This window comes from Leuresthes tenuis, unplaced genomic scaffold, assembly GCF_036924035.1.
Source record: "Leuresthes tenuis unplaced genomic scaffold, fLeuTen1.0.hap1 SCAF_16, whole genome shotgun sequence".
Classification (NCBI taxonomy): Eukaryota; Metazoa; Chordata; class Actinopteri; order Atheriniformes; family Atherinopsidae; genus Leuresthes; species Leuresthes tenuis.
Genome location: NW_027325370.1, coordinates 13,085,786 through 13,107,974, shown reverse-complemented (window position 1 = coordinate 13,107,974; position 22,189 = coordinate 13,085,786). Strand labels below are relative to the sequence as shown.

Below are 22,189 nucleotides of genomic sequence, written 5' to 3'. Positions count from 1 at the left end.
GTCGAGTGCAAAATGCTATGATTACATCACCAAAGAGGTTCAGATAGTTAAAGTGCTCAGGGATCTAAAGTGTTGTATATTACGTTTGCACCCTGTATTCATTGAATTGAGACAGATAAGTGCCTGAATGACTTACACTGATCCGAATAATCCACGTCTGCCTCAGCTCACCATCACTGCACCCAGTCTGTCCAACAAACATTTTCTGAAATGTGTGTGCAGGATTGAGTATTTTGAGAATATTGAGTTTTTCGTTTCTATTTAAACACATTGATAGGTATCATTCATGTTTTACCTTTCAAGAAAGGAAGCTCCTGGTCAGAGGTCTAATCAGCTGGAATGATTGAAAACACCTGTGTAAGTGAGGGTCTTTAACTGAGAGCAAATGTCATCACGTTTATGTTTCCTAAAGCAATTTCATATATATTATTGGTTATTTGAGCAGCATTTACACATAACATAGTGTTGAAAAGTTGGCATTTCTATTTTTGACGTATTTCATGAACTTTTTTTCCCACCAAATAAGAAAATAAGGCTAAATGTTTAGCATGGCCCAAAATAATAATGTACAACTTTGTTATGTATCTGTAATACAATGTAAAAACGGAAACTATGGTTAAGTATGCATTAAGTATACGTTGCGTTTCATTTAATAAAGGTTATGCAGCTTTGCCTCTGGCATCTGAACCGCAACTGTTTGGATGCTCGTCCGCTTCCGGAACTTTCGTAATGGCTTTTTTTTTTTTTTTTGAGCAGGGCGCGTGCAGATACCAACAGGACCGACCCACCTCTTTTTAACAAGAAACTGGTGAATGAGTGAAAGCGACCAACCCTATCCCGCATCTCATTAAATTAAAAGCTTTTACAAATTTTTTTTCTTTACTTGGAGGGACTCAGCCCAAGAAACGGAGACGGAAGGTGAGAGACGCATACCGGCTTAATAACCGGTTGTTTTCTTCTGTTAAAGCCTCTTTTTTTTCTGTTTGGCGTGACGGTGCGGAACGTCAGTGCTGTTGCAGACAATGGGAGCATGCTGCACTCGTGCACCGCTCAGCTTCCTCCTGTCTGCAGTGCTTCTGCAGCCACCTTCCGTGTTATGAAACAAGCAAGCACGCTGCTTTTCTTTTATTTTCTTTTTTCATAACAAGCCTTCAGAATAAGCCGCTGTGGAGACGAAACAAGCGGGACTCAAGTACAGCTGACAGGGATGACATATCAGCGGGGTTAAATGGCCTTGCAGAAATGTAGGAGAGGCTAATTTGTAGCGGTGTTACCTAACAGATAGTTGGGCAGTAAGGGTAAACCTTAATGGAAGGGAATTATGTAAAGACTTATGTAAACTGATGTTTGAATGTCGGAGGGGGTACTTTTCATAAATAAAAATCAGGACATACGATCTGGTATATGGAGTTTGTCTTTAAACTCCACCAGTTTGACCCAGTAAATTAGTGAACTCTGTTCAAGAGTGAAACTGAGCTGTCTGGTTCCTGCAGAATTGTTTCAGAGGTTAGAGGAAGCTGCTGAGATGGTGCTGCTTTGAACAGTACTTAAACTCATGGAAGGCAGGCTGTTCAGTCAGCTGGAATCACAAACATGAGAGAAATGGGCTAAATGTAAGTCCTCAATAACTTAAGGCACTGGTAGTCATGGTATTTTTTTATTCACGTACTTTCAGGAGGAGAATCTGACCCTGTTCTAAGTTTTAACAAAGTTTGTTATATGACTCAGACTTTAAGATCCAGTCAAATGATTTATAACTCACAATGGCCAGTTTGAACAGAAAGGGTCTAAATTAGTGCAGCAGAACTGGAGACACTGCATGTTATTCCATGCATGTGTCCACCTCTCAAAACCTTTAATCTATCTTTAAAGGTATCTGATTACCAGACCCAGTGTCCGATGACCAAAGTTGTTTGTCATGGATATGATCCCTTAAAGCTCCCTGGCGTGCGCTGCCCCCCCGATATTCTGCCTCTGAAAGTCAACAACAACCAGCAGTTTCGTCAGATCAGGGATGTTTGTACTGGGGGGAAAAAAAGAGCAGACTGCAGGGGTCTGAAGTCATCTTATTATTTATTTTGTACACAGCACTACTTGAAAATATAGTTTTCAGGTAGTACATTGGATTTGCACAGTTTCATCTGGAGATACCAGAAGGTCTTGTGTTACCGCCAAACAGACCATATGCAGGTTTGTGATAAGACAACAAAGTTGAACATGGGGGAAAATGTAAAGTGATAATTAAGTGTAAAAGTAATGTAAGAAATGTACTTTATTTAGTTTACAACAGAAATACAAATGATGTTCGGTTTAAATTAGAATGGGAGTAGATGCTGAGCAGTGGCAAAATTCTCCAAAGGAGAAAAGAAATGCAGTGAGGAAAGGATTCTTGGTTAATGTGAAAATCACTTCCAAGATGTTGCATTCAAAAAGAGTCCAGCTGAGAAATAATGGTTTGTAGCTGCGCTGCATTTGGATCAGTTGAGTTCACTCACTGTGTGTTACTTCCACTGTGGAACATCCCTGAAATTCACCCCAAACCATTTTTTTTCCTGCGTAAATAAAAACAGATTGTATGACTTTCAAAGTAATTCATGTCAGTGGGATGCTCTCTTAGTGTTGTATGCAAATGGGGCTTTCAGTTTCTTTACATCCTCTGTAATCTTCTTTTACTGAGTTTTTAACCTCTTGCTTTTTTTGTGTCTGCTTAAGCCAAGTTAATGACAAACCATTTTCAAGAACACAAATCATTACATCTTTTATCACTTGTGAATTGCTTTATGGAATGTGTACAAAACAGCAGCCATGGACAGAAGCTTCTGACTGATTTATATATATATATTTTAAGAGAAATGCAAGAAAACATTTACACTATAAGGCAGTGGCTTCAATTTAAGAACAGTTTGAATAGAATAGAACAGAATTCCTTTATTGTCTCTATACACAGTAAAATGAGATTAAAATCAACTATTCAGTGCAAATATGTAGTAAAAAAATATATATCAACATAAACAAGTAGTGCAAAGATATATATACAACATGAAAACTGTGTAAAGAACTATGTGCAATATCTTTTCAATGTGCAGTGTGAGCTATTGTATGGTGTGCGGTTTGTAGTTTTGCTTGCATTATTGCAAAGGAAACTTGTTATCTCCCATGAGTTCACGCTGCAAACCAACAACGCGAGGCTCTGTTACAAGTGAAATCATTGTCTAAAATCATTCAGTTTGTTTGAGTCTCATTGTGGTAAATCTGTATCAAATCATTTGCAGCTTTCACAGTAGCAGCCAAAGGTCATTCCTATGTTCTTCTTTGGGAGATCTGTGATGCTGCGCAGACATTTTGGTTCCAAGTCACATACTGTGTCGTGGATGGATGACTGGAGGAATGTGTTCTAATATTCATATTTCCAGGCTGTTCTGCTTGCTTCTGCTGACAGTTGAGTCTCAGACTTTGATCTTTTAGTCTGACCATGGATCGAGTATCAAGTGAATCACTTCAGCCACATGCAACCTGAGCTTATGAAATCATCCATCCTCTTTCTTTTTTTTAAAACTCTTCTTCTTTTCATCAATCTCCAGCAGTAGAGGGACAAAAGAAGATGTTGCATAATGTGCAGACTGCGTGTGTCTGTAAAAAGCTTAAACCTATGATGACTGGCTGTCAGAATTGATGCACTCATTGTTCTGGTGGAGATGGAAGTCTGATGGTTGCATTGTTTGCTGATATCAGACGGTCTGAAATAATTCTGTGAACTTACTGCCGTTATTTGAAAACAACAATTTGGGGAATATGTCTAGTTTTTAGTTTGTTCAAGTCTCTTAAAAGTTTTTCAGCTGCCAAAAAACAACACGAAGCATGTTTCTGAATAAACGTGAGTATATTCTACTCAAGAAAGTAATTATTATATGACACGATTTTTATATCAACATTTTGAGCGAACCACCAAAAGAAAATGATCTGTTTAATTTATCCACTTTGAAAACATTCTAAATCTATTTATGTGCACAATAGTGTATCCTCTGTGTTAAGAGCAAAGCAGTAGGTTTGCCAATTAGAAAAGAAGGATGGTGTGTCTCACCCACGCTGTTTCTCAAACTTCCAGAATCCTGAAACAGCGGGTGAGGGATGGAAGCTGTGGTGTCACTTTGACCTACACATTTTGTCAAACAACTCGGAGGAGAGTTGGATGCTGGCCAGAGCACCCTGACCGACCCCCACCGCTCATATCCAGAGAATTTTGGAGCATCACAGTAGGAAGTCTAAGTAAAGGTTTAGTAATAGTTTTACCCTCTGTCCTTATGACCAGGATATTTAAATCACTGATGCTGAAACAGAAGAGAAGTGAGTGGAGGGGGGCAGCTGAGATTCTGACCTCTGCTGTTTAGTTGTTTGTTAAACTCAACACAAAGGGAGAGGATGGATCACTGTGTTCCTGACCTACACCACTGTGCTTACTTAACTTTAAGATTTAAATCTTCAATGGAGAAAGAAATGTGTAAGGATATTGTAAGCAATGATCTTTTTTGGTCAAACTTTATTTCCTTTGCCTTTTAAAACATGGATATACATAGAAACATGGAATCACTGCCTCTCTGAAAGTTCTTGTCGCAGGTTTTGTTGTAACACTCTAACAAAGGCACAGGTGCACAGAGAGGGCTGTTAGGTGGTTTGCAGCACATTACTTTACACCTGTAGGTGAAAGGATAGGTCGATTTCTCTTTGGCTTTTACCATCTGACTGTTCACCTCATGTCACGCATACATTAATTTACAGCAGAATAACCCTGACATTAGGTGGAACTTGAGAAAGGGACCACAACGTTTACTAGATAAAACTTTCACAGACTTTGCTCTATATGTTAGTGATATTATTATTAATGCTATCATTTATTTATTTATTTATTTTTTTGTTTTATTTTGTTTCTCATAATCAGTTGACACAATATACTCTTATTTCCACTAACTATGGGAGCTATGAATAACGGCGGCCATGTGTAATGGCTGTGGAGGACCTTAGATTTAGAGATCATTCTGATTTTCTGGCACAGGTTTGGTGCATTGGTTTCCACAAGGCTGTTTAAGAAGAAGGAAAACATGTCGCGATCCATCTGAATCAACCTCCATCTCAAATAGTCTTTTCCCAAGCTCTTTTTCTTGACCTTGTGGAAAATGTCACTGGGTTAAGGAAAGGTGGTAGGAAAAATTCTTACAGACTTAGGAAAAGACAACCCTGCTGACAATTATCTGTGTGGGTCTGTAGCACTGAAACTACAAAGGTTGCTTTAGCTACTTCAATTTTATCACATTTTTACATCAAAATGAACTAATATATGCCATATTAGAAATAATATAGTATATTACTTTCTTATCAAGGTTCGTAACTGAAAATGGAATGAGACACTTTTTAAAGAGTGTTGTCACAGGTTGCGCCTGCTCATCCTCCTGCCCTCATGTTTATGTCTATGTTTATGCATTTGGCAGACGCTTTTATCCAAAGCGACGTACAGGTAGGCAGATAGGGTAAGGGGGTCTTGCCCTCATATTTATCCACATTAATCACAGTAAGTACCACTGGATAAAAATAATCGAGCGTCCCTAGAAAAGTTGCGGTTGCAAGGAATTCAGGGACATGATTATCTCCTCTCGCTCATAAATAATGGTCTGGTGTATCCTATGCTAAATGAGATTGGATCAGTATTTAGAGAATTCAAACAGCTGTTATGTTGACAACTACCTGGATACTTCTGGGTAATTTCACTCAGGAAGATTTCGACCAGATCCTGTGTCTCCCTGCTGATCATCCCCACACAAAGTGCATAATGTACAGGCTCTCAGAGGGTTCACAGAATTGTTCATCATGTTTAATAAATTGTGCAGGATTCTTATTTGCATTATCAGTTCCAGGGGCTCTAGAGCAATCCTACAGCTCTACCTCCAGCTTTGGCCTCAAAATTGACTGTAAAGACAAATAAACTGTAACTCACACTGAAAACAGAATCTGCTTCGTAAGGAAGATTTCTCAGAGGGCCATTATATTAAGTGATAGAAGATATTTTGTTGGCAGCTTGGTTTGTGTGAGTTATACTGCTGAGGCATCATTAATTAGATAATTTTTTTTAATTTACACAAATCAGCCACAACATTAAAACTAAATTCTTGCTATTGTGCTGCCAAAATAACACAGACCTGACAGGGAATGGACAAAGAATCGTTTGATGTCTGGCACATAAATGTTAGCACTGGATCCTTTGGGTCCTGAGTATACCGGACAGGGTCTCTGGGATTCAAGGTTATTCTTATACTTCAGTTAGAGTTTGAAGGCCGGGTCAACGCCTTGGGTTCATTGTCACATTCCTCAAACTATTTCTGTGCAGGTCAGCAGTGTTCGCGGGTTGCTCTGTTCTACTGGGATAGGTTGCTGCTGTTAGAGACTGTCATTGCAGTGTGGGGGATGTGCTTGATCTGCAACAGTGTTTGGGTGGTTTAAAAGAATGCCAGGACTCAGGGTTTCCCAGCCAAACATTGTATTGTAACAAGATGAAAACTGAATCTCTTCATCTGTAATTTTAAATGGCGTAGATGAGAAAGTTTTGTTCCTCATCACATGTTTGAATTGCATTAAGGAGGGATTTCTTTGTTTGATGGCACATGGGAAAACCTGAATTCTGCTTCTAATAAGAGTGCGGACCTTTATGTTTCTACAGCATTAAAGTAGCGCTTTCATTTTAGCTCATTTAAGGGTTCATGGTGATTTTGAATTTAAAGTTTTGTGGAAACTAGAGTAAAGAAAAGCTTACTTTTTGCCCACTTGATAGTAGCCTTCTTTGTCAGAGTATAAACTGTTCAGAAGATAAGTAATTTACAGAGAAGTTCAAGTTCAAGTTGACTTTCTAAATTGTATGACCATGTTGTCCTGTAAACATCCGATCTTGAAATCTTGCCAATTGACATTCATCTGTGTGTAAAGCACGTATCAGTAAAACTTATTTGATAAAATGTTATGAACAATACAATTTAAAAAGCCAGTGGGAGTTAACAACCCAGTTCGGTGAGTTATTGTGACAGATTATAACTAACATGTTGGTGGTTATCTCACAAGCATCCTCGCCCTGCATGTACATGATGAGTAACAAAGTGCCTAGAACCGAGTATCTGGAATTTCATCTCTGACTAATTGTTAGTTTTTTAAATTTTTAATTTAGCATTTTTAAATTTTCACAATACAGTGTTGTGAATTACGTGGACTATTCAGTTTGCAGTACGATAAAGTTATGTGCAAGTGAAGGCACCTACACTGAGCACTACACCGATGGGTGGGTGTTTAGCTGTAGTAAGGTAGATGAGTGAGCATTTAAGTCTTTTCTTTAATTAAAGCTACTACCAACCCAATGTGTGGATAATCCTACACACTCAAGATACACTCCCCTTTGAGCCTCATCCTGCTAATTGGTTAATGATTTAACATTGTCTTCATCTGTAAATGCCCCTTCATAACTTTTCCTTCCACTGTCGAGAATTTAGTTGATGAATCTTGAGTCTGTGAATGTGTCCGTTGCACTTCTGCGGGTCTTTATGGACCTGCTCATTTTTGTTCTTCTGACTTTGATAATTGAGCTGTATCGTTGGATCAGTCATGGCCTCTGAAAACTCCTTTTTATCTTCAGACCATGTTTGCCTCACTCGACATTGTCTGGAATTCAAATAGCACAGTCTGTACCAATATTCTGATAATCACTAATGTAATATTTATTTAGTATTTATTTTCTCAGACAGTTAATTAGTTGAAAAAAGGTTTTGGATTTTTTTTGGCAGAGTCCCATTATTCTTTCTTGTCAGTACCTCACAAGCTATTAGCCCACTCGCAGTGTTTGTTGCTGATTCAATGCCTCTCTGACAGTGGCCTGGAGAACAGCTGAAATGAGTGAATTGATGCTCGACACAATAAAATGTTCACAATAAGACACCCTCTACTCCAACCGCGGCCTCATTAATTTACTTATGCTAATTAGGAACAACTAGCACTTGCTTTTGATTTACAAGAACAAGGGATTCACTGAGGAAAAAAAATGCAGGTGTGAACAATTGTGCAGGTTAAGAGCTTGTGTTGAATCTGTTGTCAATTTGTCCCAGAATTTTTCTTATAAACAAATCAAAGGAAATCTTAGGAAGATATTGTTAAATGAGGCCCCCTTGGCTCCCGGGATAGTTTTAAGTGCCTGGAACCATGAATGATGGACTTAGTTGAAGCTGAGGATCATTGGTACAGCATTGCAATATCAGTTAGATTCTTCATGGAAATTGCAGAACCATTGCGTCTCTTTGTGCATGTATGCGGATCTGTGCTTGTGCATCTTCCACTCAACCTTGGTCTTTCTGTTCTTTGGGAGCATGGTTAATATAAAGCTTTGTGTGATAGTTGCATAACTGGTCTGTGTATATCTGCTGGATGTTCCAGATTCCTGGGGACGTGCCTCAGCTTTAATGTGTGGGTGTAAGTGCATGTTGTGTTATGCATATTTTGACCACCGACCTCTCGTAAGCCAAGTTTGATCTCCTCTTATGAGTATTTCTCAGTGTTTGTGCATTCCTGCGTGAGTGTGTGTGACAGCGGGGGTGTTTGCTTTGTAGATGCACCTGTTATTGTTAACGAAAGTCATTTGTTGACCAGTTTCCATAGCTGCCAGCCTGTCATCTTGTTGAGCTTCATCTCTGAGTCTAATCTAAATTACAAAACCATTTGTGTGTATCGAGATGTTTGCTTTTGTTTGTTGGTCAAAAACGTCTGGTTGAATAGCAAATATGGTCTTTGTGCATCACTTTTTAGCCTCAGCACGACAAAACAAAACAAAACATAAAACCTGAAATCACTGCATCTATAATTTTGCCCAATGAAGAAAAAGAATGGTCACATGTGTTGTATTTAAGTTATTTATGTTAACTAATTTGTTTGAACCTATTCATCTATTCAAATTGTATGTCATTGTTTTGTGTGTTAAATTACTCCGCCGTATTCTTTCACTTTAATAATGCCACAGAACAAAATAAGAAACAGGCTTAAGATTTTTTCTTTTCTTTTTGTGTAAACTGGAGTTGGCAGATGCAGTAACTGTAATACCAAAACATACCAAGCCTAAAATAACCTGGTTTAGAGCAAATAGACAAGGTTGCATAGTGTTGTCAGCAGGTGTGGGTAACACTACACATGGCTGTAATTAAAAGGCATACCTTTTGTTTCACAAGAAACAAAACTAAGAGGAGGAAAACGCACACACAAGTGGTAGCCTGGGACATAAATAAGAGGGAAAATGGAGAAAGATTCTTTTATAGCTATAGTATGGTGTAGCTATACTATTTTTTTCTTGCCTGTGCTTTCATGCCACAAGCTTTTTTGCTTTCCACTGGTATCTTGACTAACTCGGATAAGAGTCTTACCTGTTTAACTCTTTAAACTTTTTTCATTAATGATTAAGTCTAAAGGTCAGATAACTCAAAGTGGAGTGGTTTCACAACAGGATTTAAATTTAGCTTAGAGCTTGTCAACTCTTTCATTTGTTGTAGGAAGACATTAATTGTTTGCAAAGTATTGATTTGAACTTAGTTCTACATGCACGTATGGAATATATTTAGTGATTCTGTAGATTATTATTTTAATTCTGATTAGTTTGCTTGTGTGGTTACTCTGAATGAAGGAACACGTGGGTTTCTTTTTAAATGTATATTAAAAAGTATTTGACTTTTTCAACCAAAGCATTTATACATTAGGGCGTCAAAAGTAGCTTTCTCATACACCTTGTCCCCTTTGTGACTTGCTTTTATTTTTTCCACTGATCCACGCCGTGTCATCTGTGCTTCCCTTTCATCACACTCAAGCTGTCAGGCAGTTTTACTGCTGTTTTTATTGAAGCCCAGGAGAAAACATGGCCTCATAGGTAGCATAGAGTTCAAACATAGGAGACCCTTCCCCTCCAGTGTCCTTTAGTGAACTTGAACAACCCCAGTGAACCTACTTAACACTTTCTGATTGGCTGGAGCGCAGCCAGCAGCATCCAATTGGAGATTGTATTGACCCATGCATTCTGATCTGATCCCTCCCCCGTTGTGTCAGGACCCTCCCCCCCCCCATAAGAACAAGGTCCCTGTATACTAAATGGAAATCATGTGTGCAAGTCTCAGCTAACATGCACAATAGAGGGATTTTGTGAATGCCTTCACTTTTTACCTTTTCAAAACTATAAATCTATAAATGTTATCATTGACAGGTAAACATAGTTTCTTGTGTTTTACGTCTTTTTTTTTCTCCTGTCTCAGCTCAGGTGGGTAGGTTTTAGCTATGACACCCAGTTGGGATTGGCTCTGGGGTTTATATGTTTAAAAATATCCTCTAAAGTAAGTTGGCCCAGGTCAACATTGTTCGCTGATCCAGGTCACTCACTTGTGTGTGATCTCTGAGCCAAAGATTTGATTGGAGGCTAATCCTAAATGAATATGTACATGGGATAAGTACTTTCAGGCTTAAAGATAAAATTAGAAAAACAGTTGCGTGTCTGTCTGAACTCGGTCAAATTAAAATTAGAACACAGTACAAAATCAAAGTCATTAACTTGATAATGATTTGCTATAGCAGAATGAACAAATTATCACATAGAACAATCTAATTCTAAGCAGCTTTTTGTTGTGTGCATATTAATAAACAAATTCTTAGTGTGCTAACCCGCAATGCATGCAGCAAATGGTGAGGCTTGTCATCTGTAAAAGAAAATGATGGTGTGGTGAAATGACATCAAAAAGTTTTAGAATATATAGTATAAAAGTGGGATTGTTTGGTCTTGAAGTGGCAGCTGTCTTTCAACTTTAGGTAATGCGTTTTTCTTCTTTTCTTTTATGTGACGGCTTCACAGATATGTTAAGTAAAACTCCTGGCAATTCATACAACACTTGTCAAGACAAGTCACTAAAAACTGCACATTTCAGCCAAATGTTGCTGCAAGAGGGAAAGTGTGCGTCACTGAGTGTGTCATCTAGTAAGAATTGTATTGCAGTTAGTGGAATAAATGTTCATCCAGATCAATTGCAACCAAAGTGTTGGGCCACCTTGGCGATGGACCACTACTGCCACCCATGTAAAAGGAAATGTAATGCGGATCTTTGTTTGACTTTTTTGATGACATCTTTCTTTACTTCATGTGAAGTCTGAATGTTCTTGGTTCAGTGTAACAAGTTGACATTTGACAAGTAGAATCAATAATATTTTTTTTAAATACCACATTTGACAGTGAAAACAATGACTAATCGCTCGCTGTGGACATGTAAGGTGACAAATCAGTGGAATAAACCCACAAATAAAAGCATTTAGAGTCACAAACCCTCGTTAAGAACAGAAATACATCTTTTATCCCACTTTTAAAGAACAGCTTCCTTTCACATGAAATATTTATATGGGATATCATGAGCACTGTGAGACTGAAACCATGAAATGTATATATGTCACAAACAAAATATCTGCACTAACACAGAGGTGTCTTTGGGTTTTGTGAATGCATTGTGTATTTGACCTGCGTGTGTGTGTGTTTCGTGACGCTTTGGATGGTTAACCCCCTCCGTCCTTACTGCCACCAGGCTTCAGTATTGTGTAATTCTGTTACACAAGCGACGGGATGTGATGCAGATCTTAAGTCTGTAAGCCAGTTCAATTTAAAGGGAAGGTGTTATACAATATCCATTTTCAGAGTAATAAAATGAGGCAATGGTGGATTTATTATTCCTGAAAATGAACTGCACTTATGAGACGGACGGGGAACGGCCACTGGTGCACCATCAGTCTGATGGGCGATAACTTTGCATGTTCCTGGAGGAAAAGGTCTGTGTTTGATGTGTATTCTCTGATCAAATCTAAATCGCATGTAGATGGTCATAAGAGACAAGAACTTTCTTTAACACGAGAGTTGGATCAGTACTCTTTGTTTCACATGAAGACACTTTGGGACAATGTGTCATTAATTTAAGATTAAGAGATTTAAGATCAGATTTATTGTCATGTAGATACAGGGAAATACACAAAATTACTCCTACGCATTTAACTCATCCAGGTCACACACTCATGGAGACAGATGCCATATACACTGGAGCCGAGGGAGCATGGGAGTACAGTGCAAGGTACCTGAGCCATGGCAAGGAGGTGGACTGCCTCCAGCTGTCAGTTCACCAATCTTTGAGTGGCGAGAGAGGGAATTGAACCGAACCTTTCGGTTAGTGGATGATCCACTCTAACCACTGAGCCACAGCCTAAGGCTCGTTTGGGAAAAAAATAACACTGATCACTGAGCTTTGATGAAACTGAGCAGTGCTGCCAAACTGGCTTTTTGAGGAAAGTTTAACTTGATGTAGTTTATGTTCGTGCTCTCCTGCCAGTCCTCCTCTCCTCCCTGTTTAATTCTGCCTTGAACTCCTGCAGGCTTAATAAGATCTTGGTACATACTGTTCACCACTGCTGGCATATGAATCCAGGGTAAGAGAGCATTGTGTTCGTGTGTGTGTGTGTGTGTGTGTGTGTGGGCCCTCGGGTCTACATCATCGTAGGAATTTTTGGAGTTTGGTCCCATTTTCAGAGGTCTGTTTGAGGTTTATGGTTAGAATTTGGTAAAAGTAAATGACATGGAAGGGCACTCTTTCAACAAGCGTGTGTGTGTGAATTAGAGTTTAATGAGAAAATGTTTTTAAGGTTCTGTGAGAGCAGGAGAAGTAGTGAAATTAGAGAGTATGTGTCTACAATGGGCTTGGCATAAATCTTGTATAACTTTCTTTTCCAGTAAGCTGAACAGTGGCATTATTAGCCAGATCTTATGTAAGGCAGCTTATGCAAGCCTCTGTCTTCTCACTGCCCCCCTCTTTTATCATTAGTTTTATTTCTTTGCTTTTTCTTTTTTTTTCATTTTTCCCTGAGGGGGTTTCAAAGGTGTAATTATATAGTGTCTTTGGGTGCATATTGGAAGTTCAAAAGTTTTTCTTTTTTGTACGTAGGCAGCATTTCTGTGAAGGAAACCATTGCCATTTATCTTAACAACGAACTGTCAAGTTAAAAAAAAGTACAGAGGCTGTACATTCACTGAATCAAAGTAAAACAGAAGATAAGGTTCAAGTTTTAGTAAAAGTCAGATTGTCATTTAAAGGATAAGAAGTACAATATTTACAACAGCAGCAACTTGCTATTAGGCAACAAATGAAAACTGCATTTAACTAGTGACAGAAATATCCAATATACATATTAGAAAATGGCCAATTTTATAGCTTTGTAATTTGTTATATTTTAGATTAACTAGCATTAAATTAGATTAGCATTAAATTCAGAGTACATGATGTAGATATGTTGAATAATTTTCAGCCCATTTCATGCTTTTTGGGGATTTCTCCCTTTCTTGTTGTGTCTTAAAATCAGAGCAAGGCAGAAACGATGCCTTCTAATCAGAAGGCATCTTTTCTGAATCTGAAATTTCAGAATCTGTCTCTTCACAGAAAAATATTATTATCCACTCAGCCAAACATGAAGGATTAAAAAAGTCATATAGAAAATCATACAAAAATGAGTCGTGCTGCTCAGAGATGCTGGAGGTGTGTCTGCTGAGGACACTTACTCAGACAGATCTCGGACCACTTTAAATTAATCATACTAACAGGACTAACGAGGCTAAGGCCCCCTGATGATGAGGCCAGGCCAACAGAAGCACCCTAGTGGGAGAGCCAGTCAAGGAAAACTGCTCTGTTGCAGCATTTTCTCCATTAATTTGAGCTTTCTCTGTTCTCTGAGTTTGTTGACAGGTTTCGTCTGAGCATCTACTGACCGTAGTAACCCCCGTAACTTCAGTTCCCTGAGTAGCTCCTCATTTTTCTACCCCCCTCTGGTGCAGCATTGGCTGTTCACACAATTAATCTACTGTAGATTACTCACTCCAGTGAGTGTCTGCACATATAGTCCCCTAACAACTGCAGTATGAGGTTATTGATTTGGCCCTTCACACGGAGAGCATAAATCTGGTTCTCTGAGTCAGTTATCACCCCTCCAACATTTGTAGGATGTGTTTCAACCTAATTCTTCTTAATCTCAATATTTTTTGGCATTTTACATAAGCTGTCCATGTTTAGTTAATTCTGATAACCAGGGAAGATGCTTTCTCATGTTGAAGGCAGAAGAGTTAGCCAGCGAGCTTTGAGTTATTTTTCTTGAAAATTAATTTGTAAACTGTCATATTGTTGTGGGGTTTTATGCCCATTTTTAGCCTATTTTTTTTAATATTCTGATACGTAAAACTTTAGATATGACAGAGAGTTTATTTTTATTTTCACATGACAGGTAGTTGTATTGGTTATTATATTATATGGATTACTCATTTAGGAGGAACTAATGTAACATACCCATACAGTCTGTGTCATCTCCTGCTGGTTAAGGATACAGGGTAGTCTTGCTAACTGGAGAAATTTGGGTTATCTCACCCGCACCCATGTGGTCACTGGGGTGATTTTAAGATATCAGACTAAAGACTGCGCCCCTCCCCCTGCCTCTTCATACAGCCCCCCTCTCCCATATGTCCTCCTGTCTTTGTCCACCCCCCCACCATCCATCTTATTTTTTTCCCCTTCTGGGCTTTTCCTTTTGCCCTCATCAGCATCCTGTTTTTACATTCGGAGAATTTCACTTGCTTGTCATCCAAAAGTAAAGCTGTACTACACAAAGCAGTGTTGGCTGACTCATTCAATACATCCTTGGAACTCCTTGTTGTGTGACATTATATAAGGTAAGATTATGTAGCAAGCTGAAAATAACTGCATTTTCTTTTAAATGTTTGAATTCTATGCATACAAGTACTCGTGAGAGTTTTAAAAGTACCTATGTTTTGCAAGTCAATGGCTGTCTATAATGGAAATGAGGAGCTCTTTCATTTCAAATTTAATTTAAAAGAGTAATAGAAGTCTATCTGAATGATGCAGTATTGATCATAAAAACTAACAATGCCATGGGAAAAGAATGCACAAGTAGGCTGTGTATTCATCTCTGCTGTACAGGTAGCATAATGAAATGAAATTACACTCAAATGGAGAAAGGGACTGAGAAAACTGCTTGTGTTGTCAGTTGTAATACTTCAATCCTTTACCATTTTGCAGTATATGCTGTCACTGGCAGAAACGGCAAGTGTGCTTTCCTCAAATAGTTCTTATGGCCTGCTCTTGATATGTTAAGAGGACTGGATATTGAGCTCTACTGCAGATTTGCTCTCACTCCAGCGAGGCTGCTTTCTGTGCAGGTGCATGACTCTCTCTCAAGCCAAACTGGCTGACTTCCGGCTGGCTTTAGTCACACATGATGGCAAGAAAAGTTGACTAATTTAGCTCCTTAAGACGAATTTGATTGGACTCAATAGATCATATCTTATAAATCTGAGCATTCTTTCAAATGTTATGTTTTCTTAATGTATCTTTTTTTGCAAGGCTTTTATTATGAGAAAAAAGAGACTTTTTGCATGAGGCATGTCATTCTGCCAAACCAAATTTGGGCCACTATAGAGCTTTTCACACAGCGTTGAAGTTGAAACTGTGTTATGTTAGAGTATGAATCATGCACTTCCAGTGGTGTAACAGTCATTTTCTCAGTAGCAAAACCTGCTGTGCCGAAATGAATTTTTTGGAACTAGATGCATGAAACATACTCGTACTTTTCCACACACACACACATCATTTTGGCATGGTGACTTTTCACCCACTTCACCCTCAGTACCTTACAGACTGGATGTCTTTGTGCCAGACAATGACATTGTCTGAAAGTGATGCTGAATGTTGACTTACCGACTCCATTTGAAAGCCGTCTTGCTCAGAGTCCAAATGAAATACAGCCCGTGGAGCAGGTAGACTGTTAGATCAGAACAAAGCAGATTGTACGATGTTTTGACATTTGTTAAGAAGCGTTTGAGTTAGCTTTTGTTGCATTACAGCATTAACACTGGTACAGAACAGCATGTTCTGATCCAGTGTAACACTGCTGCAATAAACCGTACCTCGGCGCTTTTCTCAGAACATGTCAAGGAGTTTCTCTCACCTTCGCTCAGAGTAAAATCTGTGAGAAATGATCTCACACCAGATGGGCTTGTTATTCTGTACATAACTTTTACGAAGCTGACCTGTGATCTGAGCTGGTTTTTAGTGCAGATATTAATATGTCCGTGTTCAAGTTATTAAGCAGGTCATTTCAGGTGAGAAGAGGAGTCTAACCCAAAATGGAGCTGCACAGAGCAGCAAGCGCACTGCATACTGTAAGCTTGTGTTATGTAATGGTTATTTTACAACCTGACATGGACAGAATAGTTTGGCCTGGTATATAAAATTACATAAAGCTGGATGCCATTGAATCAAGTGGTTTGTGACCGGATTTGACTTCCAAATTGTGTAGGCTAATAGCAAGCTGTGCAGCAGTTTCATGTGACCTACTTTGAAGATGTGCAAGTGTGACTCAGGTTACATTTGGGGAATGTTTAATTTAAGAAGACTCTTTTACGTGTCTAAGATGTTGCTGTGTTTCTTTTTCATCAAGAAATTTTTTTTTTTCCTTTTTTAAGGTTATTTTACTCTTGTGCCTTTCAACATGCTTAAAGAGCACCGTTATAGTGTGGTGTAGGAATTTAAGTGTCATTATCAATTGAAATTACAGTCAGCTTTTGGCAGTATGACCTCTTGTTGACATTTTTTTCCATGCCAACACCAATTAAGTCACTTTGAATAGCAATATAAGATAATTTTCCTGGTATGCTGCGTTGCATAACAATGCGTCTGATCCAAGAACCATATGCTTATTCCTATTCTACTGTGGTGCTTTCTAAAACAGCAGTTACTCTGTGGTTCACAGTTTCATGTGTGTAATAGTTTCTGATAGATTTTGTTTATCCCTTTGATTAAAGAAGGTAAGACTTAACGTAAGCATGTGACACAATGGCTCTGTTGAAGACACTTTTTGTAAATGCACAATAAATCAATTGTTATTTTTTTAATAAATTTGGTTATTATCAATGTTTTTTTCTGAAAACATGGGTTATTACATATTGTACAACAGTGTTCAAGAAAAGGGTATCAGAAAGAAAATGAATTTACTGGTTATTTGTTACTGGCTTTCAGCCCAACAATCAGTCCATGAAATTTAGCTTGGTTTGATTTGAGGCTCGTAAAACCTCCCTGATAAATAAAGAAGTCATTTTGGCCAGCGCTACCTGTTGTGTAATGTGCCGTGTAACGTTATGCAAGGTGAGCTGGCAGGTGGTCAAGAATAAACCTTGCTGTGATACTGTCTGAACTCATCTCAGTGCAAGTGCTTATTATCTCAACCTGATGTTTTTAACTAAGGTGATAATTCCTGTTTATGGTGGTAAATGAAGGTTTACGAACATTTTCATTAAATGTAAGATGTCTTAATTGATGTGATTTAAATATTTGTCTGAAAGGGATTCTTTTTTTAACAGGTTTCTAAATTGCAGAAATGTAAAGGTTTTCCTTTACCAGTTTCTTGTGCCTATTATATCTAATTAGGGATTATGATTTATTCAGAATGTGATAGTTTTTGCACTATAATGACAAAAAGGAGCAAAACTTTGCTTTTTCCAAACAACACCTAAGATTGAAGGGCTCCTATACTCTGTTCTTACGCTATATTAATATTTTCCTTTGGCGCAGAGAAAATCCCATAATTTTCTTCTGCTGACAGATGAAGCTTTTAAAGCATCTCAGTGATTCTTGAGAACTCTCCATCTCTCGCCCTACTGTCTCTGGCACATTTCGCTTTGTCCATTTTTTCTCCAGCTGTCTCCTTCACCTGCAGGTCATCTTGACATTTCTTATGTCTCACTCACACATATCCTGTAAATTGCTCATGCATTTGATTTTTCAGAGAATTATTCCCACAGAATATAAAATTTTGGAGGTAAAGTTTACCTATGAGGCAGCAGAGAGAAATGCATTTTATGTATTGGCTCCCTTTGGTAGGTACCAAAACGAATTGGATTAACAGACGCGATACTTATCGCTGAACTTTCAAACTTCTAAATCACAAAATTAAGTATTTACATTTGAAACAGATTTACTTTAGGATTGCGAAATAGTGCATCATCAGCCTTGCCGAAGGATGACCTTACGAAAGTCTAGTTCAATTCTATTTTACAGTCCCTGATTTTCGACCTCACATAAAATAAAGTATGCATAGATGTCTCTCACCATTCTGGCATGTGAGAATGCTCCTAATGATGCTCCAAACACCCTCATGTTTATGTAACACTCGCACCCGTATACATATTGACTTATTTTATTCTGAAGCTGGATAACGCATGCAAGGATTGTAATAGATGTAGCTTCTAAAAGTGTGCTGGATGTATTAAAGGTAACAGTTTAAGCAGACATACTGCATTCAGATACAATAGAGTTAACTTAAAGTGAGGATCTAATCCCACATCTGGCGCAGTCTCCTTCATCTTTTTGTCTGGCTTTAAATGAGAAATTCATTTATTATCTGTGTGTGTGTGTTCATAGATGTACTCTTTGTTTTAGGCGTGTGCAGAGCGGCCATGCTAAGGTAGCATCAGCCATCAGGTGAGGATGTCTGATGATGAAGAGGAACGGCTTAGTGGGAGGAAGACGGAGAGAGAGGTCTGCTACATTAGTGATTATGATGATGAAGACGATGATGGAGATGATGAAAATGAAGAGATGCAGGGTAAGTTAACATCATGGATTGAGATCATCTCATGTGGTATGTTAAGTATTGCAGCATATGCTAAAAACTAAAAGTTTTAAGTTAGTTAGATTCACGATCAATGAGTTCAAATTTGCATCAAAGTTTCCTGGAAAATCTTCTCTTTTCATCTTAGATTTTATTACCCACATTTTGGTCTTGAAACCAATTAAAACATACAGCATACCGACATGAATGTAAAATAGATTAAACATAGATTAAAAATCAACAGATAGTAGGTAAAAGAGAGAAATATAATCTACTTTAACATATGAGACAAAAATATACTTGTTAATTTAATAAGAAAAATGTTCCAATGTTACAGACCTGTCAAAAGGCAGAAGTATGGGAGCTTCTATGATTAGCAGTTAATTGGAAAATGAAATTGGAGTCAGGTTGTTCTAATCAGTGAGATGGCAATCAAGTGCTCCATTTTATTTAAAGAAAGTGATCTTCACAGCCCATTTTGAAAATGTATCATAGCACAAACAAAAGATTGTTGATGCTCATCAGTCAGACAGATTTTATACAAATGGAGGACATTTAAGAGATTGTTAACCTCCCTAGGGATGATTTATACCAATGAATTCAATAGAAAAAAGGACTGAACTGAATCTCAACATGTATCAGATGGCCAAGTCAAAGTCCTTATCAGCTTTAGGATTTACCACAGCATTTGTATTCAATTCATTTGAGGAAACCCACCAACATCCCTGAGCTGAAGCTGTTCTGTGTGGACAAAATGGGCTAAAATTCACACAAGCTGATGTGCAGGACTAATCTGGAGCCGTTGGAGGTGATTGTAGGAAGAAGAGTGTTGCTGCTGCTAAACATAAAGGACAACACTGCCACACCTTTGCATAAAATATTCTAAAGAAACAAAGGATTATCTCCAGTCAGAGACCTCCTCTGCTCTGCTGCAATAAGTACCAATACAGATGGTATATTCTGCCCAACAACAATAACTGTTTACAGTGACGCTCTCAGATGCGCCAGGAGAAGGATCTGCTCAGTCGTTCTTATTCTTTGTAAATAATCTTTATTATTTTAAGGATTTACCTTTTGTGAATAACACATTGCAACTATGTTTTTTTTTTCCATTAGGGAACCTTTCAGTTCAGTTCCAATACAATCAGGTTATAGGAAATGTTCCGGTCCAACTGTAGAACAGTGTCACACACTTTTGCCACTTACGTATGTGTGACATTAAGTGAATGAAAAAGTCAGATGATTTCATATTACTTGTTAAATAGCTCTTTGTCTAAGTTTGAATACATAACAAAATATAGAAAATACTTCAGGGTTCAGCTATACGGATAATCCATTCGCAGTTACAAACACTTTTTAGAAACATTTCTGTCAAAGCGAACTTAACCAGCTGTTGCACTTTCCACATGTGGGACCAGACAGCCAACCTCAGCAGTGTGTGGCCTTCTGTCCTCCCTCAGAAAATAAACTAAATTTGTTTGTTTTCAGCACGTTATATAATCATCTATCAGCTCTTTTTAAGAGTGTGTGTGTGTCTTAAGGAGTGCGATTTTGTGTGTGTGCATCGAGACTAACATGTATGGTGACCGTCATTGCATAAGCAGAGAAAGAGAGTATTTAAACTTTTAGTACTGTAATATTTTTCCTTTGGGATAAATAAAATATTTTTTCATTTAATTTAATTTTCAACTGAGTCAGAAAGCACACTGTGAACATCTGACAATTTAGAGATCACACATGCAGGCGTAATGAATGTCCTTGAGTTTTTGGTCTGCTTTTTTCACTCATAGCTCAATGTTTTCTGTTTGTATGCTAACTTGCATCTGCCTTCGAGGTGTTGGGTTTAAGTTTCGCGTTTGATGCTAAGCTCGAGAACGGTTTTACAAAACAAGGACTTTTGTAGAATTTTTTTTTGAGACTAAAGACTTGGACAAGAAGTTGTTTTTTTTTTAACTACAGTGAGAGGCTTCACATGTGCATTATAAAACTGATGAACCTACTCTTTTCATGTACAAAAAAACTATGCTCCCTTTGTTTCCTTCCTTGTCTTTTCCAGGATATTTGTACTCCTTTTGCTTTTCCTCCTTGATCGCTTTGTATCAGCTCGGGACTTGCGAGTATTAGCATTTCTTGCACACCTTTTGTTCCGCATCAATACCTCCTGAGAGCCAAACAGTGACAGACTGTCAGCTAATTGCACTTACAGACTAAAAACTCCAGAGTTTCTCTTGAAACGTTTTGACAATGCACCAGATGTTATCTGTGAGATATAGCACGTTTGCAGGGTTGGCTTTGAAAGGAGGCCAACTCTTTGCTATTAATCACACATTTGCAATGCCTTTACTCACTCCACACACACTGAGTTTTAGTTTTAATCAGGTTTTCCTGAACACCCAACCAGTGACTTATCTGTTGACTCTGTACAAGTTTAAACAATCAGCCACTCTCTCATTGAAAATGAACACTAAGCCTCTGGTCCCTTTGTAGACTGACAATTCTAATTGAGTTTATTTAAATAGGATGGCTTCATTCTGTGGGTGTACAGAACTAAAAAAATAAAAGAAGCAGCAATGTTTGATTTGAATGTTGCACTTGTCTTCACCATATTATTTTCATCTATCTTTTAAACTGAGTTTATTCCATCGACTATGTGTCAGCACTTGTGGCAAGTCTGAATGTGAATATCATTGACCAAACATTTATTTCAGCATTCTTTTTTTTTTTTCTGTACGTAAACTTTACCAAACTGCGATTCTGAAACATGGGCACCTACCAAATTTAAACTTCACATACAATTATACTTGTAATATCCTTTATTACTGTTTTATTTATATATATATATATATATATATAGTACTGTATTCAAATTATGTCCTTGCCATAAATGAGAATGACACATTTCCTAAACTTTAACACTCAATGCTGAAATCTGTCTTGACAGAATGACTAGCATCTGTTACAGACTGAATTAATGATTTAAAATGATTTAACACTTGCTGAGGGCTAGATGAGAGGATGCCACTCCTATATTGGTGTCCTCCAAAATGTAACATTTTGTGTGAATATTTTGGATTGACTGGAACTTTGATCAATATAGTTTAACACATTTTTGCTTTATTTCTATAAATCCAAGCTTATCCTACTGAAAGCCAGGATGAATTGTCTAGCTTGGACATAGTTAAGAAATGCTTGACTTCTGAAATTTCATTAAGAAAAAGTCAAAATAACATATGGCTTTAAATATTTCTATTTGTAAATGAAAATGTATCCACCCTGCACTTCTGTTTTGTGCTTATGGCTTCTGTACAGATTTGCATGGAAACTGTAGCATGATAGCAACAAAGATAACAAGTTTTTAGGATGTAACTATACCCATTTGTTGGTTAGCGAGTGATTGCCTCTCTTTTCTTTACCACATAGTGCTTTTACACCCAATGCAGCATGA

The 22,189-nt window shown here is 37.9% G+C and overlaps 1 protein-coding gene across 1 annotated transcript in view; it reads left to right on the top strand.

The window, feature by feature from the left end:
- Positions 1-871: 871 nt before the first annotated feature.
- Positions 872-22,189, top strand: part of LOC140272440 (helicase ARIP4-like) — a 69,917-nt gene continuing 48,599 nt past the window's right edge. The window contains exons 1-2 of the mRNA XM_072367892.1: positions 872-918; positions 18,573-18,738. Of these exons, the coding sequence (XP_072223993.1) occupies positions 18,621-18,738 (118 nt within the window). The 5' untranslated portion in view covers positions 872-918; positions 18,573-18,620. The remainder of the gene's footprint in view (positions 919-18,572; positions 18,739-22,189) is intronic.